The following is a 25,688-nucleotide window of genomic DNA, read 5'->3' as shown; positions in this document are numbered from 1 at the left end:
CCGCGGAGCTGAAAGGAAGGGGAGCCACGGCCCACGGGGGACCAGGGCTCCGCAGGTAGGCGAGGCTCCGGCCCCGCGTCGCGGGCCGGGGGCGGGGCCGGGGTGCGGTGGTCGGGGCGTTCCTTGGGCGGGGCGGGCCTCGTGGCTCAGGGGGCGGGGCCCTAGGGGGCGGGGTCCTAGGGGGTGGGGACGGGGACTGGCCCCGAGACCTGGAGAGCTGGGGGTGGGGGGCTAGTTTTTGCAACGGCTAAGGGCCTGCGGGTTTATTATAAGGCGGAGCTCGGCGGGAGAGGTGCAGGCGGGAGCAGAGCTGAACCGAGAGGAATCCAGCCGTAAGGGGAGCGGAGAGCAGCCGGCGGATCCGTAGACCTCGCCTAGGACGGCCGCGCGCTGGGCATCGCTCGAGGGAGCTGCGCGCAGCGCAACCGGCGCGCCGACCCGGAGCCTCGCGCAGCCCGCGCGGCGCGGCGCAGCCCTGACTCGCGCAGCTCGCCGCTCTCCTCCAGCCGCAGGTCCGGGCAGCATGAGGCGCGCGGCGCTCTGGCTGTGGCTCTGCGCGCTGGCGCTGCGCCTGCAGCCGGCCCTCCCGGTGAGTGCGGCCCGGGGTCGGGCTGCGAGGCGGCGGGAGGCTGGGGCTGGCAGACCCGCCGATGCCGGCTGTTGCACACGTGGAGGGGGAGGGGAAGCCGGGACTTCCCTTCTTCCCGCGCTAGCCCGGCGGGCCCCGGGACCCGGAGTCCCGCAATCAGGACTACTTCTCCAATTGCCTCTTGCCATCGGGGGGCGCCGTGAGGGTTTCGCCTCTCCGGGCGGGGGCCTGGGGAGCCCTGAGGAGCGGAACCTGCGTGGGAGCTCCGCACTTATATAGGAACGGCTCCACGGGCGAAGGCGCCTGGGGTCGCAGGCTTCCAACCGGTCTCCCAGGGCACCGCGGCGGCCGGGCCGCCCAGCCGGTGTCCCGGGAGGATGCGGTGATCGCGGCAACTGCGCCCCGCCCGCAGACCCTAATTCAAACCAGACCCGCCGAGCCCCGGCTCCTGGCCCCTTGGCAGAGGCAAGTTTGGGCGCCGCGGACTCGGTGCGGGAGCAGGCGGGCGCGTTCGCTCGGGAGCCCCAGCCAAGGCTGCGCGGCGAAAGAGGGCGGGCGGGCGGAGGTGGGGTCCTCGGCTATCCGTTGGCTGCCGGAGAGAAGCCGGGCCCAGCTGGTAGCGGGAGATTCCGGGAAGTTGGCCCCGGCATGCTAGAGAACCTCAGGAACCCAACTTCTGGGCTGCTGAAGTTGTGCTGCCCGCGGAGGGGCGCGAGTCGGTGCTGGGCACCGCCGGGGCGCGCGGGCGGCTTCCACGCTAGTGGACCCTGGAATGGCTCTTCCCCTCCCCCGGCCTGGCTTTGTGCTGGAGCCGCGCGGAGGGAAGGCGGGTCCCTTGGCCCGCCCAGCGGAGCTGGAGGAAAAGGGGGACAAATGTGGAGCCCGGAGCTGGAGGGGAGGCCTTTGGGTAGGACTCCAGCATCCACCTTTGGCGAGGGGTGGGTCCCCTCTCTGAGAGAGACCTAGCCGACAAAGAGCATCCTGAGGGTCCCCAGAAAGTGGCCTCCCGCCCCAGCCGCCGTCCGCTGGCCCGCCTTCCCCAAAGGGGGCGCTTTGTTCTCGGCCCCTGTAACCCTTTCCTGGGAACCGCCCCGCAGCGCCGGCCCGAAAGTGGGCTGGGGCCTGGGCTGCCGCCAGGTGTCAGCGCTGGCTGCGGGGTGCTCGCGTCCAGCCCCTACACCCGTTGCTGGAGTCCTGGGGTCCTCCCCGCGGGCCGTGTCTGCCATCCCTGGCGGGGGATGGAGAGGGGAGGTGCGGACCGAGGGGTTCTTGCTGTTCCGGAAGTGGCGGTCTCTGGCCACTACATCTGGACGGCTCGACTTCCCTAGCTCTGGCAAAAGGAGGCACGTGGGAGGGGAAGGAGCGGTTCCCGGGGCGCGGGTACCCCGATCCTCTTCTTATATTATCTGGATAAGTCTCTGGGCAACGCCAAAACCCTCCATAAGAGTGTTCCTCCATAATAATGGTAGCTCCCAGCTCTTGAGAGCCTTGGTGTATTTTTCTCAGGTGAGGTGTTTTTTCAGGTGGATCTGTGAAGTGCCTTCTTGCTTTGCTTGGAAACATTTTGGAGTCGAGGAACAGGTCCCTAATGCCTCTTGGATCGCTGATGAGTTGGAGCGTGTGCCTGTGGGTTGCCCTCTCTGGGGGAGCCATGGGGACAGATAAGATTTCTGAGTGGAGTGTCCAGAACACTCCTGGCTCTTAGGCCCAAGAAGTTGGCATCTGGCTTCTTCTCCTTCACTCTTGAAGTGCCATGGCTTCTTAGGGATTCAGACTGCACCTTGAACCCACAGCTAATACTCTGGAGAAGAGGGTGGAGGTATTTGGCTCACCTCCCTGGCCCACCTGGCCTTGCCTGGCTGCTCCACACTCTCTCCAGGCTCAAGACGGGGCCTCAGCAGTACTCCACCTATTTCCAGCCAGAGTCAGGAGTGGTAGCAGCGGTTTCTTTGCTAGCCTAGATGAAGCTGGCATTCATACTTCTGAGCGGGGATCCAAGCGCGCCTTTTAACACTGGGAGGCAGATGGGATTAGAGATCCTCTGAGGACCACTTGCCCAGAGTTTTCCTGTGTGCTGGGAAGGAGCAGACAGCTGCTTTTTTTTTCTTTCTCTTTTTCTCCGCTAGAAACTGAACCGTTGTGGAAAGACAGAGCAGAGCCAGAGGCAGTTGAGTTTGGAGGAGGAAAAGATGGGTGGGAGGGAGGGAGACTCATTAGAGCTGTGGTGAGGGGAGGGCTTCCTGGAGGGAGTGGTTGAGCTGAGCCTGAAAGCACTAATCTTTGGGGTCAGACTCTGGCTCAGAATTTAGGGTTTGGTTTTTTCCCCCACTATTTACAAAGTTTAGTCTGTTTTCTCTTTCTCAGCCCTGTTCTCTCCCTTTTATAGTGGCTGTCCGTATTTGGTTCAGAGTCGGGGCATGAAGTAGAGCCCTCGTCTGCCCTCTTCCTGAAATAAATATGGCAGTGGGATTTGCCAGGATAGGAGAAGGTGTCCACCAGTTGCAGAGGTCTGGCCTCTCCCAGGGTTCACTTTGGCCCCAGTGGGAAGCAGGTCAGAACCCCCTGGGGACCAGGGAGGTGGGGTGTGACCCTGGGTGCCTGACTTTGGACAAGCGAAGGCTGCTGGGTCTGGAGGTTGCTCAAAACCACTCCCAAGAGAGGAGAACAGGTTTGTCTAAAAAGGTTTCTGTGTGTGGTTTTGCCTGTGTGAGATCCCCATAGTCTTTTGTTTCTGCCATGCAAGAAAAATTGGTTGTTCTGGAAAGTTATTTGCTGTTTCCCTCTCTTTCTCTCTTCCCTTTCTTGAAAGTCATAAAATCCCTTTTTGCCTTAATTATGGGGGCTAGTAGAGACATTTCCCTTCAGCCTGGTGGAGTGGGTAGGGCGGGGGAGGCAGGGGGGAGGCGCTGACTGCTTCTGCCTGGGCTCCCAGCCTCCTAGAGGTGATGTCACTCCTGGCTTCAGCTCCACAGGGAGGGTGGGGCTGGTTTAAGTCTCTACCTGTGGCTCATGGTGGGTTCCAGTAAAATCTCATTAACCCAGATTGGTGGGGAGAGGGATGAGAAGGGAGAGGAACCTGGAAAGAATTAATGAAAAGCTTGAATTTTGGAGGCGTATTTATGGAGGAATCTTTTATTATTGCATCAGAATCTTGAATTCTGAAATCCCTTGAGAATGAGGTATCCTTGCTATCCAGGTTTTCTCAGTAAGCTGAGAATCCGTATTACTCTCAAAAATATTCTTACTTTGGGCAGTACTCTCTGAAATACTTACTTCTTTTCCTTTATTAACAAAACAGTACTAAGCATAGTTTGATCTCTGGATGCCAGGGCCCTCATAGCTGTCACCATGTTAGGTTACGGCATTCATCTCCTGGGTTTATTGAGCTCTGAAGAGCACTTTGCTCCTGGGCCTGGTGCCCTCATGTTGATACACTTGGAATTCTGGTTTGCTCTTTATCCTCTCCCATCCCTGTCTGATAGCAGCCAAAAGTGACATTTGTGGACCTAAAGTGTAGCTGGCCGCTTTTCAGTTCAGTTCTAATTGGCACTTTTCTCCAGCAGTACTAAGGAACCTGTTGGATTTGTTAGAATTATTTCTAAGACAAGAGTTCTCATTGCTGAGTGAGGGTCTCACCTGTAACACTCATGATCTGTGATACATGGATTTTGTGCCTTCAGAGTCCCAGCTGGGACCTCTGTGTTGTCCCGATACTACCTAGAATAACCAAGAAGCTGTCAAGGGAGGTTCTTGCGGGACTCAGATGTCAGTGACCTCTGAAACAAACACCTGACGATGACCCCATGTTCTCGGTTCTTCCATTTGGCTGAAGTTGTAAGTGACTTGCCAGTCACAGGTAGCCTGGACCTGGTGAGACTAGCTCACTCTAAATCCTGGTTGGCAAGGGACCTCATTCTTAGCTTGGGTCCTGTCTCCCTTTTCTCACTGTATTTTATTTGGGTGACAGTGCATGCATACTGTTTGACAGGCCAGAAACAACTTTGGGTAAGGTAGAGCTTTGGGATTGGGTCTGCTTTGCCACTGATTTACCATGTAATCTCAGATGAGTCACTTCACTGCTGAGTCTTGATGTCCCGTGTAAAGCTTATTCTGTCATTTGCGTATTCATTTCATAATGAAGGTGTGAAAGTGTTTGGTAATGAAAATGCCAGAGGAAAGTTAGCTGTTGATAGAATTAGGGTCACCTTTTTTTTTTTTCCCCCTAAGGCCATGTAGGATCTTAGTTCCCCGACCAGGGATTGAACCTGTGCTCATCGCAGAAACGTAGCATCTCAACCACTGGACCACCAGAGAAGTCCCTAGGGTCATCTTTGAGTGCCTACTATTGAGTGCTATATGCTTTTCCTGCCTCCTAATTTCATGTCTAACCCGAACCTTTACCATGTGTGTCACTGTCCCCATTTAGTGGATGAGGCCTGCAGAGGTGAGCCCTTACCAGGGGCCAGTGTGGGAGAACCAGGATCTGTACGTGCGCCTGTGCACGTGTGCATGGCGTGAAGCAGTGGAAGGACTGGCAGGGCTCCCCGTGAACCTAGCACAGGAGACTGGCTGAAACCTACCAGGCTTTCCCCTGTGCTTGCCCCCAGGGGAGCAGCCAGCCTGCGCTGACTTTCATGGTGGGCACTGGGGAGACACTTGTGGGATTCATAGATCCTGTTTAAGCCTGGAGAGTGGGCACCGTGGCTCCCGTGGGGCGACCAGAACCCAGGACTCCTGCCTCCTGTGCTGGGCTCACCTCCTGGCCTTTTCAGTGCTGCTGTGAAAACAGCCGCATGAGGAGTTGGTCATCAAATGATTTCTAGTCCCAGAATCCTGGGATTTTTACAGAACAAATGATTTCCTGATTTCCTCCTTCTTTTCAACAACGAATTTTGGAGGCTTGGGTTGAAAGCCACTCCTTGAGGGCCTGCGTAAATGTGTCTGGAGAGAAGGAATGGGATTAACGGAGTCTGTGGAAAGAGGGCTTTTGGCGCCAGGATCCTGTACCCTGGAACAGTTTCAGCGCGGTGTCATTTCCCTCTCAGCTGTTCCAGCAGAGGTGGGGCTTTTGATGGGAGGGTACATTCTGGAACCTCTCTCTGAGCTGCCATGAGTCTCCTGGCAGCACCAAGGGGCGGCAAGCATGTGGACATCCCCCTGCACAAGGAACCACGACCCTGTGCTCGGGGTCACTTAAGCAACTATGCAACTTCCAGCTCTAAGTAGACATGAGAGCCCCCTCCACTGCCCGCCAGAGGGGCTTTGTGAGATCTTACCACCTCTTCCTGTCCTCAGGATGCTGACCTTGGGTGGGGTGTCAGCACTGGAAAGTCCCCTCCATACCCAGGTCCAAGACAGGGACACCTGGTCAGCTCCCCAGGACTTGGTACCCAGAGGGGGCTCCTGGGGCAGGGCGGTCTAAGCTTTCTCTGAAAAGGGTCCTTTTGTCTGTCATACTGTGCTGGTTTGCGGAGCCAAGATGGGTCTAGCGGGGTCGTCGGGTCAGGAGAGAGAAGCCTTGAGGGTCTCTCTCCTGTGTCTATGGCTCTGTGGTTCTGCCTAATTATATGGAGAGGCTACTCCCTCCTTGGCCTTCAGCCCTGGGAAAAACTCCTCTTCCCAGTGACTCACCTGAGACTTGCAGCCCCACGAGAGACCGTGTGTGTGTGTGTGTGTGTGCACACACGCATGTGCGCGCATGTGGATGCTCACACAGGTATGGAGTGGTGGGTCCACTGCAAGGGCTGCAGCTACAGCTGGGCCTTGCCTGGCCCGTCCTGACTTGATTTCCCCATTGAGCTTGCCTGTAGGTTAGGCTGCAGTCTGAGATTTGGGGAAACCTGTTCACCACCTGTCTGCAACTTCCTCCTCAAAAAGCAGGAAACCTTTTTTTCCCCTCCCTTTCAACAGTCTTTTCCCTTTTAACTGCAGCTTCAGAAGTCCATGGCAGTTATTCCTACAGACAAGGGCGGCCAAGACACCAGGTCCCTCCTGGTCTCAGTTTAACCCTCTCCTGTGTGATTGGGCAGGTCACTGCCCCTCCGCACCTCAGTTCCCCCAGGCACTCAAAGGCCCTCCACTTCCCTGCCTCAGCTCTGACAGCCATGTGGTTGCAGACAGACCTTGTCCTGGGAAGGGTGAAGGTGGCACTGGGGGGGACCTAGCAGGGGCTGAAGCTCACTTTATTCCTCCAGGGACTTGAGGGAGCATGAGCTGACTGAGGGGTCATCTTTGGGATGGAAATCAGGGCAGGCTGCTTGGAGGAGGTGGACTTAGGGCTCAGTGTGGGAACTGGAGGTGGACAGAGGCCCCTGGGCACAGGCGGGCTGGGGCTGGGGGCTGGGTGGTGTTCCATGCACACACCCAGGCCCCTGGCTACCTGCCCCCGAGTCCGCTCATCGGCAGGAGCGGAAGCCGTGTTGGGCAGGTTGGGGCAGTGGGGAAGGCGGGCGGGTGTGCTTATCGCTCCACTCATCAGCTGAGTCACTGTGCCAGGCCCATGAGTCTTCCCTGGAGACTCATCCAACCAGCCTTGTCCACGAGCCCACTGTACGCAAGGCTGGCTAGGGCTTGGGGGCCTGGCTTCCCGCCCTGACCCCTCTGCACCGCTGAGTGACACTGCGCGGGCCTCTCTTGGCCTCAGTGGGCCCACATGTGAAATGGGAGGGGGCTGGGAGGGTGGGTGGGCGGAGGCTTGGCCACGCATCACATCGGGGTGTTGGCAACATCTGGTGACTGTGTCGCGGGACTGGTGGGCGTCTGGGTGGGGCCTGCTCCTGCTGCCTCAGGAGAATTCTGCCTCGAGCATGGGGGTTGTGAAGCCTCCCTGGCCTGACCAGACTGAAGCCTGGAGCCTGGGTGCCTGCTGTGCGCACAGCCTTGAGCGGGTGGAGGAAGGTCCACGCCTTTTCCAGGGGCGCGTGTTGAGAGAGGGGAGCCATTACTGAGAGCAGACTGGACGGTTGGTTGGTCTGTGCAGACAGACCAGAGAGACAGTGACAGCCAAAGGCCATTCACCCTGAGAAAGGGGTTTATCCCGGAGCCCCTCCAATCAGGAACGCAGGCTGTGAGGCGGGGCGCTTTCCGCATTAGGGCAGGGGGTCCCCAGTGAAGGCAGCAGGACTGGGGGAGGCTGCCGGTCCTGCTCTTGGGGACGACTCTTGGGCTCCATTCGTCTCCAGAGGTGTTCAGAGACTTGTTGCACCACGGGATGTTGGAGTCACAGTCTTGCCCACGTGGCTACCTGGCACTTCCTATGGCCATGCTGGCCCTTGTTGGGTGCTGTCTGCCCCACCTTCTCACAGCAGGCTTAGGAGATGGGGTTCTGGGGCCTTGTCCAGGGTGGGTGGGACGTGGGGAGGTTGGAGGGAACTTGTGAAGGTGGCTTGTGTGTGTTGGGCCCCAGGAGGCCTCAGGAGGACGTGAGGCCTTCCCCTGCAGTTTCCACACCATGTCTGATGCCCTGGCCGCGTCTAACGTGGTTGGGGACTTGACAGTCCTGTGGCAGGGACACAGAGTTTGCGATGGCTCTAATTTCCAGCAGCTTCTCAGCACCCCTGCTGCCTATGGCATGAGCCGGGGCCTCAGAGTCCCATCTCTGGGGAGTGTCTGGATGGACAGTGGTCAGGTTTGGGCTCACAGGGTGTGTCGGGAGCCTCTGAGATTGTGGTGGAGGCTGACGTTTATCCAGCTTCTCCCAGAGAAAAGCGCTGGGGGATGCTGCTGTCTGTGGTGGGCGCTCTCCTCCCAGGAGAGGGTGGGTAGGGCCTGGGCAACCCGACCTCCTGGCTAGGGCTCACCGTGCTGTGAGCCAAGCCAGGAGAATGGGCCCACAGAGGCTGAGCAGAGACCCCCAGATTTTGCCCCTGCCTCCTCTCCCACCTACCCGCTCCCCAGGCCCTGGGGAGCAGGGTACAGGGGTCTGAGGGGTAAGGTTAGGTGCAGAGTGTCCCTGGAGCAGCAGGCCTGGTTGTTGTGAAATTCTGGGAAGGCTCAGGCCAGGAAGCCGGCCTCGAGGTCTTCATGATGAGCCTGAAGCAGTAGCTGAGGCCCCCCTGGGTTCTTGGAATTGTGTGAGAAGTGGGGAACCCCAAACTTCACCCCTCTCCCTTGTGTACCCCTCCCCACCCCGGGGAACAGGATCATCCTTCCAGACCCTTGTCTAGGGGCTGGGTATCCGGTAGATGCCCTGGGCCAGCTCTCCGCAGTGCAGTGGCAGCAGCTGAGCCTGAATATCTGAGTCTGCCTACCTTTGAGGTAGGTCTGGGGCCCCATCTGGGGTCCTGAAGCCTTCGAGCTGGCAAGGCAAAGTGAGACCCAGAACTGGCTGGTTGGTCCGCCTCGGTTAGTCTCTCCCAGGTGTCGGAGCAGAGAGAGGTGTTGCGTGGAGGCCAGGAGAGCGCAGGCCGCAGAGTGTGGCCAGCCCTGACTGTCACCAGGCTCACCGCCTCCTCCCCGTAGCATCTTATTCATGATTCTTCACCTGCCGTGAAGCCTCAGGTTCCTCCTGTGTAAAACCGGGATTTTTCAAGTCCTGCTTTGGACGGCTTCAAGAAAGATCCTGTGAAATACCGTATATGGTGGGGTTGGAGCATCTTCCTCGTCTGGCCTCCGAGGAGCAAGTCTGGGAGAGCTTTGGGACTGACATTGCTTAGGGAGTCCCCTGGAGAGAGCCCCTGTGGTCCTGACCTGGGCGAGGGGTGCAGTCTGACCTGGCCCGGGTGTGGGATTGGCACTCAGCGTGAATGGCCAGCTGGTCTTACCCCAGTGCTGACGAAGCAGGGCCTGCAAACATAGCTTTTGCCCCTTCTCAGAAATATGAGCCTTGCTTGGCAGGCCAGACTTTGCTCACTTCTGCCTGAGCCTCTGCCAGGGGCCGGCTCCTGCCCCGGGAAGGTGTGGGCTGGGTTGGCATGCAGTGGCAGGAGGTCTGGAAAACCTGGACCCCAGGCTACCAGGGTGGGGTCTCAGGCCAGCTGAGCAGGGCTCTGTGGCTGTGAGGCACTGTAGCCTGTGGGCAGAACTGTGGACTGAGGGGTGCCTTGGACTGGGAGTAGGGCTGGGCTGCAGGGTGGACAGGGAAGGCCCCATGCCAGGGTCCTCTTTCCTTCTGCACTTTCTCCTGTGCCGCTTCCAGTGGAAATGATGGCTGTTTTCTTTCTGAGGGTCAGAGAGCCCTCGATCTTGCTTGTGATGGGGTGGTTAACTGCTTGTCTGCTGGAGTAAGACTGTGTGTGTCTGTCGCTCAGTTGTGTCCTGACTCTTTGTGACAGCAAAGAGCCCACCAGGCTCCTCTGTCCGTGGGGATTTCCCATGGACTGTAGCCCACCAGGCTCCTCTGTCCTTGCGGATTTCCCAGGTGAGAATACTGGAGTGCGTTGCCATTTCCTTCTCCAGGGGAATCTTCCTGACCCAGGGATTGAACCTGGGTCTCCTGCCTTGCAGGCAGATTCTTTCCCATCTGAGCCACCAGGAAGCCCTAAGCAAGACTGCCTAGCCCCAGATCCTCTTTCTAAGCACTTCAGTGGCTATATGCCCTGGGACAGATGACTTGACCCCTTTGCCTTAGTTTCCTCTTCTGTAAGATGGGTATGGACTAGAATCTAAGGTCATCCTGAGGTGTAAGTATATTCATTCAGGTAAAGTGCTTAGGCTAGTACCTCGCACATAGTACTCAAGACATATTAGCTGTGATCACTGTCCCCCCTTCAACTCCCTGCCTCTGCCCCAAGGCTTAAGTCAGATCTTTCTATTTTTCAAGTGACCCCCAAAGCCCAGGTCATATCCTTGGGTTCTTCCTTCTGTTCCATAACTGTTTTGAGCCCTGAACAGGTGCTATGACTTTGTCCCCTTTCTGGGGTTTGTCCGAGCTCCTCAGACTGGGTCTGCAGTCCACTGTCCTCCTTTAAAACTTAATTTATTTAAAAAGTTTTGTGGTTTTTTTTGAATTTTTTGGCTGTGCTTCCTAGCATGTGAAGTCTTAGTTCCCCCAACCAGGGATCAAACCTGTGCCCTCTGCATCAGAAGCATGGAGTCTTAACCACTGGACCACGAGGGAAGTCCCACAGTCCTCCTTTTAACCAACTTAACACTTACCTTGTGCAGAGGCTGCCTGGGCCTGGGAATTCAGCGCCGGGCATTTGAAGTTGTGTGCACCTTCCAGCCATCAAGAGCCTCTGGAGGAGGGCAGGCTGACAGTGAAGGGGCTCAGGCTGCTTTGCTGTCGGTTAGGGGAGGGTCCTACCGGTAGTCTGGGGAAAGGGCCCAACCTTTTAACACCTGGCTTTCACTGAAAATTCTTCTTTCCATCATTCAGGCTGGAAAGTACTGGCTCCAGTCTGCCATAGGACACCCTTCAAGGACATTTCTGACCTTCCTGTGTCTCTGGGCTTCGAGTAACCTTAGTGCCTACTTGGTCTGCCTCCTACTTGATCCCAGAGGCAGGTTCCCAGACTGGCCCATTCTCCTTCTGGACGTGGGAGGAGAAGCCATGTACACCTGTGACTTAAGCAGGAGCAAAGGGAATTTCATCGTCCTTTCTTGAGTGTGGGGTTGGCTGGGAACAGTGTTCTGACACAGGTTAAAAAATGTGCTCTTGGCATCTTTCAGCCTCCTTTCTGCAATCCCTTCACATCTTCCAAAGTGCCTGCCCATCCCCAGTGCCCTAGAGCTGATTTCTGCTCTCCTGTGAGTGACTAGCACCCTTCAGCCCTCCTGGAGGCATTTGCATCTGAAATGGGATGGTCTGCAACTGCACACTGGGGAGATCTGGGGGACAAAGTGCTCCCCACCTCACCCCCCCCACCCCGCCTCATCCCCACAGCTGGAGCTCTGTCTGGCTGCAGGTGTGTCAAAAGCTGCAAGTTTATGCCTCCCTGAAACCTGAGGACACTTTATTTAGCCGGAGCAGGGGGAGGATAGCTCTCGAAGCCCATATGCCAGAGGTGTCAGGTCCCCAGGCCAGGCTGAGTTTGGAGATTAATCAGCCAGAGAGCAGTTTGAGGGGCCTTCATGGCGGATGGGGGGCAGCGGGCACGACTGGGGGATCCTGCCATGAGCTTTCTGCCCTTGGCTGTCTCATTGAGACAGCCTGGGCCGAGGAGGGAAGAGGCTGTGGCAGTCTGGACTGCTCCCTCTGTCCCTGTGGGTTGACAGTTGCCATCCCCAGAGTCACTTCGGTTTGGGACATCTCTATCCTGCTGTCTAGGCCATCACCCTCTGGGGCAGTGGAGAGGAGTTACCCTGAATCGCTCTGATCAAGTGCCCCTCACTGCTGAGTCCCTCTTGGGCGTTGGCTGCCCCTCCGGGTTGGGCCTTGACTCCCTAGCCACAGACCTGGGTCTTGGCGCCCTCTTGCCACCTTCTGGCCAAGCCCTTGCTCTGCAGAGGGGCTGCCTGAGGCAAGGTGTCTCAAGTTCACCCGGTGAGTTGGGAGAAGAGCCCAGCTTTTCTAGCTCCGGATCTGGTCCCTTTCCCCTGCCCAACTCCTTGTCTGGATCCCGGGGCAGCAGCAGGCATGGATGAGGGCTGGACCAGGCTGGCCTTGCTCAACGCCTGAGTGGAATCCTACCCTGCCTGGCCCAGGTTCTGGTAGGTGGAGGAAAGCCGAGGAACTGGTCTCCCAGCTCCATGGCCCCACACCCAGCCGTCAGTGGGGCCTGTTCTAAGACGAGTCTCGGCACGCGGCAGCAAGGCAGGCGCCAGCTCTCTGGAAGGGTGGCTACGGGGGTTGCTGGTGGCAGCTCTGACCTGGCTTGGGCATCGGGGCTGGCTTTGGCTGCCAGGAATCCCCCCTCCCTCAACACATCCCTGGCCCCAGGTACTCCAAGGGAGGAGGGCTCTCTGACCTGACCTTGGGTCCCCCTTCTGAAAGCCCTGACACGCAGTGCCCTGCAGGACGTGCTCCTGCAGAGGGGTTCTTTAAGCCAAGTACAGGTGATACCCTGCACCCCAACCCTGCCCTGGAATCCCCCAGAAGACTGAGGTCTGTCTCCTAGTGGCAGGGTGGGAAAAGCTGAGATGGGGTTGTTAGGGGGGGTTGGTGAGGGGTGCGTGCCCAGGAGGTCCCCCTGTAAGGCACTCTTCCTCGGGGCTCTGTTGGTGCCCTGACAGAAGCACGATCTCAGGGTGAGAGCAACAGAAGCCCCCTCTTCCCCGCCTGTCTGTTCCGGGGGCCCCTCCTGTCTTGGGCCATACCCATCACCCCTCGGCAGGTCCCAGCTTGACTTAGTTCCTGGTGAGTTGATAAATCGCAGTGCCTGTCAGGCTGGAAATGCTGATGCTGTCCTGAGGCACCGGTGGGGCCCCTCCCTCCTGGAAGTGGAGAGGGTGGGGGGAAGGTTTCAGGGTCTTGAGGCCAAAGCCGGGAGATCTGAATCCCTTCGATGCCAAAGCACACGTCCCCCTGCAGCACAGCTCCCAAGTTAGGGAAGAAGCCTTCAGAGAGGAAATGATTTTTCCACCACCGTGACATCCCGGGCAGGGGGAGCCCTAGGCTGCAGGCCTGCCCCTCTAACCCATCTCCGCGTGGCTGGCTGTGGCAGCTTGTCACCCCCCGCCCCCACTCTGGCCTCACTCATGATGAATTGGGTCTGCAGATCCCAACCTAGTCTGTCAGAACCCTAAGAACGTTTAGGATTCTTCAAGCTCTGAAGAATCCTTCAAGCCCAGGACACCCAGCAAAGGAATCTCAGCCTGGGGAGTGGCTCCCTGATCAGGGCTTTTTCCCTTCCGACCTCCTTCGCTGTGGTTGTTTCTCTGAGAGCCTTGATTCAAGATGCTCTGGGTTTGGCCTGCGTGGTCCGTGCTTAGGCCGTGTGAGCCAGGGCTTACGGAAGCGGTGCAAACGATCCCTCTGATGAGGGAAAGCAGAGTCACAAACTGCACAGCACAGGGCTCCATCCAGGGCATTTGGTGGGCAGCCGGAGGGGGCTGGGGGTGTGTAACATTCGCTTTCCCTGCCACCGTGGGGCGTGCTGATACCCTGGGAAGACAGGACTGTGGCTCTGGAGCAGCTTTGCACTCGCTCCCTGCTGGTTTCAACCTGCATCTGGCCAGCTGACCGGATGAGAGCTGCTTGGAGAGCCAAGGGGGCCCCTCAGCCCCAGGCAGGCAGGACGGAGCCCCAGCCCAGCTTCAGGGCAGAAGAGTCTGGCTTGTCTTTGTTTCCTGATTCTTGCACTCCTGGGATTGAAGGGGTCCTCTCAACTCTGCGGTAAAGCTTCTTCTGCAGACCAAGTAGGTGCCGTGGTGTACTGACTACAGAGATTGGGTGTTTCAGAGGTGTAGGGAGAACGTTCTAGAGCTTTCTCAGATCACTTTGCCCCTAGGGTGTGTTTTGGGGGCTACTTGGTATGTCTTCTTTGACCCTTGGCCCTGAATGGGGGTCTTATCTCTTCCAGCCCACTCCCAGTGAGACCTTTTCCTGTCCAGGCTATTGCTCTCCACGTGCAGTCTGCAGACCACTTACAGCAGCTGGAGCTTGCAACATGCAAAGCCCTAGGCCTTTGCCCCCAATCCCTGAATCCGCCTTAGGAATGGAGCTCAGAAGACTTCCTCTCCAGCAGTCTCCTGGTAGTTCTTAGGGACCTTAAAGAGAGAGCCCCCAGCCTGAATGCAGGGAATGGTGTGAATGTCCCCTCTGGCCACTTTGGCATCCAGCTACAGAGGTCAGAGGTGACAGCTGGGATTCTGTAGCTTAGACAGTTCGGCCCCCAAGAATTGTGTGGGGTTGGAAAAATCAGCTCCCCCACCCCCACCCCTTAGATCCATAGATCTGACCAAGAAACTGGTTAAAAAAAAGCTTTTTAAAAAACCATGAAACTCATTTAAGCCTCCCGAGAATGCCTGCTGTTTGTTGTGTGGGATTTTGATGGGATGGGGTGAGGAGTGTTTATCCCAGCGTGATTGTAGGGCCACCTCATGAGAAAAGTATGTTTTCTCATGAAATGTATGTTCATTCTCCTGAAATGTAAGAAAAGTATGTTTCTTACCCTCTCTTCTCCCCTCAACCTGGGCTTTTGGAACCAGTTGGGCCCCCCACCCCTGTCCTCAGCCCCGGCGCTGGCACCGAGGCTGGCCGCTTGGGGAAGTCCGTGACCTGGGCCCTGTGACAAGGGGCAGTACTTGGTCCTTGTGGACTCAGGGACTGGGCTCCCACCGCGGCAGCCAAAGCTCTGTCGCCACACAGAGCATTCCAGCCAGCAGACACCTAGACCCCCTTTTCCCACCTGGCTGCACAGTCTGCCCTACCAGTGAGGCCGCAGTGTTGCTGAAGCTTTGACTCAGAGCTAAGTGCTGACCTTTCTGGGGTCTGGCTGTGGGCCTCACCATCCTCCCCTAGTGCCCTCAGCTCAATGACCCTCTGTGCCCCAGCCTGGGCAACTCCCGCTTCCAGAAGCCTCCTGGAGTGGGGGCTGTACCCTGGGAGCTCACCAGGGTCAAGATCATACCGTTTCTTACCCTCTCTTCTCCCCCAAACCCCTGGATGGTGGTCCCTTGAGTTTTGAAGTTGAAGACCCTCTTTACTGTCAACATCCGTGACCTTGCATGATATTGTACTTTTCTCCTGTACCACAGCTTTTAAAGGACATGTGTTTATCCATCACTCAAATCAAGTAGTGGGTGACATGTTAGTGATTCAGGGTATGGGTTGGAAACCATAATCTTTGGATCTGGTGGCTATGGGTTGATGGGGTGGCAAGGGTCAGGGGCCAGAATGGGCAACCTCTCTGGTCAGCCTGGAAGTAGAAGCCCCTCACCTGAACATCTGAGATGCCCACTTGGTATCCCGATGTATGATTGTCCCAAGGAGCTTTTATGCACATGCCCAAGGTGTCTCGGAGGAATGCTGTCACACAGCCCTAGGCCCTCTTATGGCCAGTCGCGGGTGAAAGATGGCAGGAGTGGGCCTGAGGAAACCAGTGCCTCTTACAGTGGAAGCACGGAGTCCCAACCACTGGACCAAAAGGGAATTCCCCTTGAGGCTGCCTTCTCAAAGCTTCTCTGCCAGCCTTCTGCCCACGGACTCCTGACATGCTCTTGGGAATGGCAGGCAGCCTGGTGATGAAGACCCTCAACCCCTGATGAACCTGACCCTTGCTTGGCCATGCCGTCCCCTCTGCACCTCTGAAGCTGGACCAGCACCTGGGTCTCAGCTGCTGGACAGGGGTTGGGAACCCTTACTCGCTGAGGAATACGTGTGCATCCCGGGACTCCTGGGGCCTGCGGGACATTGTAGAGACTTGGGCAAATGAAGCGAAAGTCGCTCAGTCATGTCCAACTCTTGGGGACCCCTTGGACGGTAACTGGCCAGGCCCCTCTGTCCATGGAATGCTGCAGGCAAGAATACTGGAGTGGGTTGCCATTCCCTTCTCCAAGGGATCTTCCCAACCCAGGGATCGAACCCAGAGGTCTCCTGCATTGCAGGCGGATTCTTTACCATCTGAGCCACCAGGGAAGAGACTTAGGCAAGTTTCCCTTAAAACAGCTGAGCTAACAGGGAATGTGGTCCTTTGGGGCAGGGCAGAGGGAGAGAGATGGCAGACAAGGGGTGCAAACACTGCCTGTGAGTGTGCAGACACTTCACTGCACGGTGGCCATAGTCAAGACCCCACCTTATCTCAGGAGAGGCTAAATCTCAGACCTGCCTGCCTCAAATCAAAGGCTAACAGGAGGAAAGGGATGGAAAATATTTCCAGTGTCAAGAGACCAGGCTGTCCTTTCACACTCCCTGTCCTGCTCTCCCAGACCCCTAACCCCAAGTCCTGTCTTGGGGTGGTCCTCCTCTCACAGCCTCGGTGTGGCCTGGAGACCAGCATGGCCGAGACGAGGTGGGCTGGCTATTCCTCTTGGGCTTCCTGTGCCCTAGCCTCTGTGTATCTATCTGCCCCAGATGCCCAGCCACACCTGACTTTGGCCTTTCAGGCCCTGGGCTGCCAGGGTCTGTGCTGGGGGTGGGAAGGACCAGATTCAGCAGACTAAGTTTGCCTTTGAGCAGACTAAGTATGTGACCGTCTAGCCCTACTCATAGGGCTTTTGATTTGTTGTATGAAAAACTGGTTTTCTGGGCCTTACAGAGGCTAAAGTCTTCCTTAGAGGTCCAGCTGGCTCCCTTTTGTCTTCCCAGGCTGCTTGAGGTGGGTTCCAAACTGGGTCAACCCACCCCTGGCATCCCTGCATTTTGGCCAAGTGGTCTCAGAGGCCATGCCCAGGAGAGCCCTCTTTTGGGCCCTGGAGGCAGCTGACCACTGGCCCATAGCATGGCCGGGCTGCTGAGTGAAACCGGAAGTCTCCCAAACTCTAGCGTCAGCCAGCACTTGGTGAGGCAAGGTCAACCTTGGCAGTTTCTGCTGATTCCCTCCCCAGGGAGCTGCAGCTATCATGGGGAGGCTCACGCTGGAGATCTGGGAGGTCACTGCGGCCCATCCCCTCAGTGGAGACCCAGCCCAAAAAGGGGAGAGGCTGCCCGGAGGCCTGGGAGCCAGTTTCAGGGGAGAAAGTGTTTGCTTAAGAGCTTGTTGTGTAAACAAGATCACAGCGGGATAAGCCCAGCCAAGATGAGGGAACAAATTGTTTTTAGGGACCGGGCCAATCCAAAGCCTTATCTCGTCCTGAGAGAAACCCTTCTCTTGGGAAACTGCTAACCTGTCGGGGCCTCTGTGTAGTGAGAGGCTGGGCCTCCTTGGTTTTGCCTGTGTCTCAGGCGGTGCCTCCAGCATGGACGGGGTCTCAACGCACTGTGTTCTCTGCGGGCTTCAGAGGCCCCGTCCGTGAAACAGGGCCAAGCCCCAGGGATGCCGCCTTCTGCTTCACAGCGTGTGGTCCAGGCTGGTGTGGCTGCAGCCCTGGCCCCCAGCTCCAGCTCCAGCTTTCTCTCCAAGGGCAGGAAATGGAGCGTCACCACCTAGGGTCTCGGTCTCCTCCAGATCTTCGAGGGTGTTGGGTGAAGTGAAGGCGGGGGATCTCAGTGAGTGAGTGTGGGTGGGTGGGGTCCCCTGAATGCTGTCCTCCTCAAGCTGTCCTGTCGGGAGCATCTGCTGGGGCCTGGGGCAGTAGTATGTCAGGGTGGGGATACCTACTCTGTACCTGCCTGAGGGGCAGGGTTCTTTGTTACTGAAGCAGGGTAGCCTTCCAGGAACCCGGGGCAGCCGTAAAGCTCCGTGGAGGCAGGGCAGGTGTTTGAAGCACCCCAGGGGACAATACAGACAGGATGTGGCCCAGGGTGCAAGTGAACTCTATGCATTGTGAATGGGCCATGGCAGCTCAGACAGAGTGACCAAAATCTTTTTCTTGCGGGGGCTGTGGAGAGGGGAGGAAGTACAGTGTGGGTTTTGTACTTTCAAAGGAAGCTCAGTGGTATTTCTAGCCTCATAGTTTCTACACGTGTCTGAAGCTTCCCTCGGACGTGGGCCCTTGGCTGGAGCCTCCACCTGCTCTAGCTCTGCCTCAGGAGGCCAAAGGTCTTGTCTGTCCCTTCCTGCTCTGCCCCACTCAAGAGAGTGGCCCCATGGCCCGTGGCCAGAACCTGGCGGGGCCTCTAGGGCTGAGGAGGCCAGTTCCCTGGAGCCCAGCCTTGGGCGGGGCCTGTCCTCTGACAAGTCTGCACAGAGCTGCCTATGTACTGGCTCCCTCTGTGCCCTCTTCTCCTAAAACCCTACCCACCTCCAGCCCTCCTCTTCCTGGACAGGCCCCAGAATCCTCTTCCCCATGCCGAGTGGCTCTTGCACCGAAAGTTAGAGACACTGTTGGTGGGATGCTTGGGTGGTGGGTTCACCACTGTGCACCAGGCTCTGGTAGGTTCTTTTTCGTACATAACCTTATTGAACTTGTGCAACAGTCCTGGCATGTAGATAGGCTTCCCCAGTGGCTCAGTGGTAAGGAATCCACATGCAATGCAGGAACTGCAGATGTGTGTTGGATGCCTGGGTCGGGAGAATCGCCTGGAGAAGGGAATGGCAACCCACTCCAGTTTTCTTGCCTGGAGAATCCCATGGACAGAGGCACCTGGTGGACTACAGTCCATAAGGTCACAAAGAATTGGACACAAGTGAAGCGACTTAGCATGCACAAGTGGGATTTTGATATTACTGCTGTTCCCATTTTACAGATGGGAAGACTGAGGCTGTAAGAGGTTTACTATGTCCTCAGGGCCATTCGGCTAGTAAGGGGCAGAGGTCAGGGGGTTTGCAAAAGCCCATGTGCTCTGAACTACGCTGTCCCGCTTCTTCATTTATTCTTTGTCTGGCCGCTCATATATTGGGACGGGGTTATTTGGGTCAAAGTCTTGTTGCTGCACAGGACACTTAAGGCTACTCTTCCTGCCACCTGGCTGCTGGGTCCTCCCTTCCTCATCTGTTTTCCTGGAGCCAGTGTTAGGGGTAGGTGTGGTCCCCCCACGACTGGGTTTCTGCCCTGGCCATTTCAATGTCCTCACCTGGCCCCACCCCCTGGTCTTGCTGGAGCGGCCCCTTGCCTCAGGGCCTGGGTCTGAGTGTTCACTTTGGCGCCTGCAGCCTGTTGGGCTCAGCCCCAGGTGGGCAGCTTCCCTGGGGTGGCTGTTTGCATACAGGACCCACCCAGGCCCACGGCCCATTTGCCTCCTTAGCCCAGGGCCCCTTCTAGATCAGCCTCATCTGTCCTCAGCTTGATGGATGCTCTGTCCTTCCTTCCTCAAGAGGGAGGGACCCAGTTTCTCCTGTGAATGAGAAAATGGGCTGAGTGTGTGACCAAGCATGGTGGCCAGGCCTGGGGGCTGTCCTGCGTGGGCGGGCCTGTCTCAGCACAGACAACTCACTCCATGTCCATCCTTGCTGCCCCCACCCCCTACCCCCATGGGGCCCTCGGGGTCTGCACCTTGATGCTCAGCATGCCTGGGGACGGCCTCCCTGGAGCCAGGTGGTTGTGATGTTGTTTCCAGGGGCCCCTTGAAAGCCCCATTCTTGAACCCTGAAGCCCCCTGGCCAGTGGCCCCCAGGACCTGATCTTAGGGTAGGGTGGGCTGTGGTCCCATGGAGGCCACCGCCTGGCTTTCCAGTAATGGTGTCTGTCTGCCTCTCTGAGTTCTGGGGCCCCCTCGGTAGACCGAGCTTCTTGGGGCAAGGGCCTTGCCCTCAGTTTGTGGGTTCCTGCACCCGCAGTACCTCGCCCAGGGCTGTATCATCATAGCATTAGGGGGTGTGTGGGGGAACCAGAGGACTGCCCTCTAGAGCTGAGGGCTGCTTTCTGTGCTGTGTGTGGGGTGTGTGTTTGGGTGCAGCACTCAGCTGCCTAGGATGGGGACCCTGGAACAGCAGGCCCCAGTGAAGACTCCACTCTTATCCTTCTCCTATCTTTTCCCAGCACAGTGTGGCCAGAAACATGCCCCCTGAAGATCAGGACGGCTCTGGGGACGACAGTGACAACTTTTCTGGCTCGGGTGCAGGTGAGCAGACGTGAGGCCCCTCCAGGATGTCAGCAGGCCGTGGCCTGAGGGTGGTGGTCAGGCTGGGCCTGAAGGGTTATGCCAGGAATGGGTCCATGCTGCAAGGAGAAAACGTGTGGGTAGGGGAGGGCAGGGTGTAGATTCCCAGGGGGCTGCCTGCCACAGACAGACTTGGGCTCATGTTCTCCTTTTTAACTCACTGGAAAACCTTTTAAAGGGTTTTTTTTTTTTTTTTTTTTGACTTCTCCAAGCCTCTATTTTCTCATCTGTACAATGGGAATAACATCTTGACTTTATAAGGTTGTTGGGAGCCATGAGACTACACAGATCCTGGTAGGCGTACAGATTGTCCACAAACGTTCCTTTATCTTCCCTCTTTTCCCATTTCCCTGAGGGAGTGAAATCCTTGAACTGGAGGTGGTCAGGGAGGCCTCCCAGAGGAGGTGCTCTTGAACTGGACCTCAGAAGGGGGGTGCTAGAGTCATCCTTGGGGAATGTGGCCTAGGCAAGGGGGCCTTGGAGCTGGGAGATAAGATACAAGCCTCTGTTCTTGGGAACCTGGGCCTTTCTGGAGGGAGAGTAAGTGGAGCAGGGAGGGGCCAAGAGGAGTGTATACTGGGGATAAGGTATTCAGCGCCTTGAGGATGTCCCCTCACCCCTCCGCCCAAGAGCAGGCTTCAGCAGTGGCAGGAAAACTCCCTTTCCAGATGCAGCAGAAAAGGGCAGCTTTCCTAGCGCTAGCTAGTCCATAGGATCACACAGAGTCAGACACAACTGAAGCAACTTGGCATGCAGACACAGCTCTGCCCCACGGCTTCTCACGGGAAGAAAAGTTTGCTGCTCTGGCCTGGGAGTCAGAGCCGGGGTCTGAGCTTGGCTGGTCTTGATGTTCGGGGGCCTCCCTGACCCCACAAGCTCTGCTTCTGGCCCTGCAGGTGTTCTGCCAGATATCACCTCGTCACAGACGCCCTCCACCTGGAAGGACCTGGGGCCCATGACGACCACAGCCACGGCTCCAGAGCCCACCAGCCCAGATGCCGTCGCCACCTCCACCACCATCCTGCCAACCGGAGAGCAGCCTGAGGGGGGTGGGGCGGTGCTCCTGGCAGAGGTGGAGCCTGGCCTCACCGCCCAGGAGAAGGAGGCCACCCACCCACCCAGTGAGACCACGCTGCACCCGACCACTCACAGGGTGTCCACAGCCAGAACTACCACAGCCCCGGGACCCGCCACCTCCCATCCACACAGGGATGTGCAGCCTGACCACCATAAGACCTCGGCTCCCACAGGCCGGGGCCATCTGGAGCAGCACACGCCCCACGTGGAGGATGGAAGTCCTCCTGCCACTGAGAAGGTGGCTGAGGAGGACCCTTCCACCCAGATCCCAGTGGGAGAGGGCTCTGGGGAGCAGGTGGGTGTTGGGCCTGCTGTCATCCTCTGCGTTTCCTGGGGCCTTGGGTGGCCTTAGTGCCTTGTGGGGCACAGTGTACTGGGTGCAGGGTGCTGGCCTGCTCCCCTGGCACACCCGACCCCTTGTACTCTATGAGCATATTGTAATCCCCACCGTGAAGACAAGATCCCAAGGTCCCATCATCCGCCTGCCCACAGGGCTGACCTGCGGTGGGACAGACTAAGTAGACCAGAGCTAGAGGCCCCTTCAAGGCCCTTCAGGAGGGCTTCCCCAGCATACGCTCCTGGGACAAGAGGGAAAGCTCTCCCAGGTCTTGCTTTTCATCTTAGAGCGTCATGGCAGTATTACACATCACACTGAAATGAGCCTATTTATTTTCATATAAAACGTGCTTTGCATCACTGGACGTGGTGCCTTGGCCACAGTCCGGCAGGGTCCAGTGTGATGTGGCCAGAGGGACCTGACCTCAGGGTCCGGGTAGGTCTGGGTTCGGGTGTGTCTAGAGCTGGTGTCAGGGGTGACCAGGGAAGCTGGAAATGGACCTGGGTGCAGCTTCGGCTGTGGCCACCCACCTGGTCCTTTCCCTGCCCTCCCATAGGATTTCACCTTCGACATATCCGGGGAGAACGCAGCCGGGGCCAATGCAGCCGGGGCCGCAGTGGAACCTGGCTCACGGAATGGGGCCCCGGGGGATCCTGAGGCCACGGGGGCTACGGGGGCCTCGCAAGGCCTCCTGGACCGGAAGGAAGTGCTGGGAGGTGAGTTTTCTCTCCAGTGGGTGGGCTGGTGGAAGTTGGGGGAGGAGAATGCTGTCTTTATCACTGGCAGGGCTACCACTCAGCCCCCAGGAGCAGCTGAGCTGAGCCAGCCTCTGTCCTCCTTCCCGCCCATCCAGGGGTCATTGCTGGAGGCCTCGTGGGGCTCATCTTTGCCGTGTGCCTGGTGGGTTTCATGCTGTACCGGATGAAGAAGAAGGACGAGGGCAGCTACTCCTTGGAGGAGCCGAAACAAGCCAACGGCGGGGCCTACCAGAAGCCCACTAAGCAGGAGGAGTTCTACGCCTGATGCGGCGAGGGGGGCACCTCTCCCCTCCCCCGCCACTTGCTAGACCCCCCCCACTCGCCTCTTCCGTGAAGAACTGCAGATCTGCATCCCTGCCACCATGCCACCTCCCTGGAGCGCCCAGCCCTGCCGGCATCTCCCCTTGCCCGTGGAGTCCTGGGCCTGCCGGGGAGGGGGCCTCGCCTCTGCTTTTCTGACTTCTGCCTGGAGACTTGGGCACAAGGGCTTTCTCGCGAACGACTGACCTTTCCACCGCAGACAGCACCTGGCATTCTGCCACGCTGACTCAGTTTCTCCAAGCTAAAGCAGGCCCAGCTCTGGAGAGAAACCCCGCTGCTTTGGACGAAGATGCTGTGGCTGAGGGTGGACACGTCTGTAGCACTTACTGGTAAACACCAGCAGGCCTGGGGGCGTGTTCCACCAAGGAGCAGGGCCAGGAAATCAGGGCTCCGTCAGAATTCACTTTGTTTCGTGGGGAGGTCTAACTTACATGTCAACTTGTTTTTGCACATATTTTTCCTCTGGTTTCTTTGTTCATAGCCCAGTAGGCTTTGTTACTTCTGAGGTAAGTTAAGTAAGTCGATTTGGTTATCCCCCATCTTTCTTCCCTAATCTACGGTCAGGAGACAGCATCAGGGTTATTAAGAAGACTTTTTTTTTTTTTTTTTGACTAGGAGAGCCAAATCCAGGAGCCAGTGTCTAGGGTTAGTTTGTGTGTTGTCTGAGTTTGTCGCTCACGTGTGCAACAGGGTATGGAATGTCTGTTGGGTGGCCTCATTGGTGGGCTGGCCCATTCCAGCTCCCATGGGTGGTCACCTCTTGGAGCAGTCCTGCCTGTGTCCATGAACTTGGGGCCAGGGCCATGGCCTGGGTGACTACAATACTGGGGAGGCCCCTGTAAAATTGAATCCTGGTGTCTCAGGCTGGGGAGGATCAAGGAGAGATGACTCTAGGGTGGGAGAGATGGCACTGGGCCCAGAGAATCTCCCGTAGACCAAGCCCTTCCTTTGATGCCATCTCTTGGGGACACTTTCGCCTGTAAAGTGACAAGAGACGTCTTGGGTACACCTGGCACTGAGCTGCCCCACGGATGGACCAGGCTCACTTTTGATTAGCTCCTGTGGCCCAACTGTGGGCTGGAATCAGGAATATTCCAAAGAGTGATAGTCTTTTGCTTTTGGCAAAACTCTACTTAATCCAATGGGTTTTTCCCTGTACAGTAGATTTTCCAAATGTAATAAACTTTAATATAAAGTAGTCATGTGAACTGTACTGCCTTCGCTTCTTTCTGTGCTGGCTGTGTGTTTGACCAGCCTTTTCTCTAAATGCCAACGATATTGGGAAACTTGGCCAAAAGCTCTGTGCTTCGTCTTTCCCATGGGGAGGGATTTGGGGGCCAGAGCACCTCTGGTTTGTTTGGTTTTTTGTGTTGTTGTTGTTGCTGTTTCTGAACTTCTTCTGGACCTTGGCAGGTTCTGCCAAGGTTGTACAAGGCCTGATGTAAATTTCTGTGTTGCCAAGTTTGAAAGAACATCTCCTAAATGGTGACGAAGCTGTGTCGGCCCCAGTCCAGCTTGATCGGAGGCCATGGGCCCCATGGAGGCCTGGAGCCAAGGCCTGCCTCTCAGACACCTTGGATGTTCCTTTTCTCACACCTTTGCTGGGACCAGAGACAATCCCCCACCCCGCCCCAGCCCCAGCTCCTGGGAACTCCCGTGCTTGCTTATTTAATTTGACAATGTTCCAGCTGCTCTGTTGGCTGCTCCAAGAGGGGACCGTCCATGACTTGGAGAGACACCCCCGCCCGATGAAGGGGACCCGTGCCTTATGTTCCGTACGGGGACTTTCTGCCTGGAGTGTGTGACTGGACACGACTCGGGGATGGGGAAGGGGTTGTGACTGTTCTCATCTCTGTGGGCCTGTGGGATGGCACTCGGCTGGTAACTGGGCCCATTCATGTAACTGTAATAAACGGTACTTGTCATTCTGGCTGCGGTGGTGATTGAATCTCCTCTTGGCCTGGCGACGTCCTTGCCTGTCCCCTTCTTGTGGGGAGCCTGGCTCTGTGCTGTGGAGGGGTGAGCACCGGCCCCCTTCGCTGTGAGGGAAGCCATGTCCACCTCTGCCCTCTTCCCGCCCAGCCCTGCAGCGGGCCGGGCCTTCCCTTCGCCTCCTCCCAGGCCTTCCTCTCTCCTGCCCAGCCCCTCCTGGATCGTTCCGTTCTCCAAGGACACAAAGCTCCCTCCTGACTCAAAGTTCGCTGTCTGTTCTGTTTGCTCATTGTCGCACAACTCTTGGAAACTCACCAGCAAACAGTCTCAGTGCCAAAGGTCCAGAAGAGTTGGGGAAAAACTACAGGAGAGATTTGGGGAGTTGGAAAAACGCAGCACACTGCAGGAGCAAAGGCATTGAGCCACCCGCCCACCCAGGCTGCTGATGCCCACCCAGCCCCTCAGGTGCCCTTCCGCAGCAGATCTCCCCACCTGCACCTGACCTGCTCTCTGGCTCCAGGTGCCGACCCTGAACCCCAGAGGCCGGGTGTGTCCTGGGGACACAGGGAGTGGGGGAGGCCGTTGCTCCCAGGGCCCTGCACCTGCCGGCGGGGCAGGGACTGCAGACTCAGGGCGGCTCTGTAGAGTGAATTTCTACTCTCCTGGACAGAGTGTGCTTGAAGGGTTCAGAGGCGGAGACAAAGCCCTCATTCATTCAACAAACACCAAGGACACCAAGTGCCTATTTTCTGCCTGTCCCTACGCTGGATGGTAAGGGCACAGGTACAGAACTGGCCACCTGGATGTTAGTACTTTTAACTGAGGGCCAGACACTGCTGGTCCTAGCGGCTGGGTGATTTCATCCACCAGGGCCAGCTCTTCAACCATCTTGGAGACACACTTCTATGGATGACCCTCACTTTGCAGACAGAACCTGCTGTGTGGAGGGGAAGTTCCTGCCCACAGCTGCGTGCCGGTGAGCAGTGAACTCAGGTTTAGATGCCGGCGACCCGGCCCCTGAGCCCACAGTGGTGACCTGGGTGACAGTCCGGTGGGAGGACGAATTCCGCCACCCCCCACCCCAGCAGTGTGGAACCAGCAGGGTTCCAGGACTCCAGCCTCCTGAGCCACCTGCTTCCATCATGTTCAAATGAGCTGAACTGCACCGGCCTGGCACTCTCTCCTTGCTCTGCAGATTCCCTGTGGGCGCTGGGC

General features: G+C 57.5%; 1 protein-coding gene across 1 annotated transcript; it reads left to right on the top strand.

The window, feature by feature from the left end:
- Positions 1–233: 233 nt before the first annotated feature.
- Positions 234–24,471, top strand: SDC1 (syndecan 1). Its single transcript, XM_055399868.2, has 5 exons — positions 234–589; positions 19,928–20,009; positions 20,945–21,420; positions 22,019–22,178; positions 22,316–24,471. Exons 1-5 carry the CDS (start codon positions 524–526, stop codon positions 22,483–22,485), a joined length of 954 nt encoding a protein of 317 aa, XP_055255843.2. The 5' UTR covers positions 234–523; the 3' UTR covers positions 22,486–24,471.
- Positions 24,472–25,688: the final 1,217 nt, after the last annotated feature.

The sequence above is a fragment of the Moschus berezovskii genome, chromosome 11, assembly GCF_049115385.1.
Source record: "Moschus berezovskii isolate FMDL1 chromosome 11, NW_MosBer_1.0, whole genome shotgun sequence".
Taxonomy (NCBI): domain Eukaryota; kingdom Metazoa; phylum Chordata; class Mammalia; order Artiodactyla; family Moschidae; genus Moschus; species Moschus berezovskii.
The sequence above is the reverse complement of the archived record's forward strand: the minus strand, read 5'-3'. Positions and strand labels throughout refer to the sequence as shown.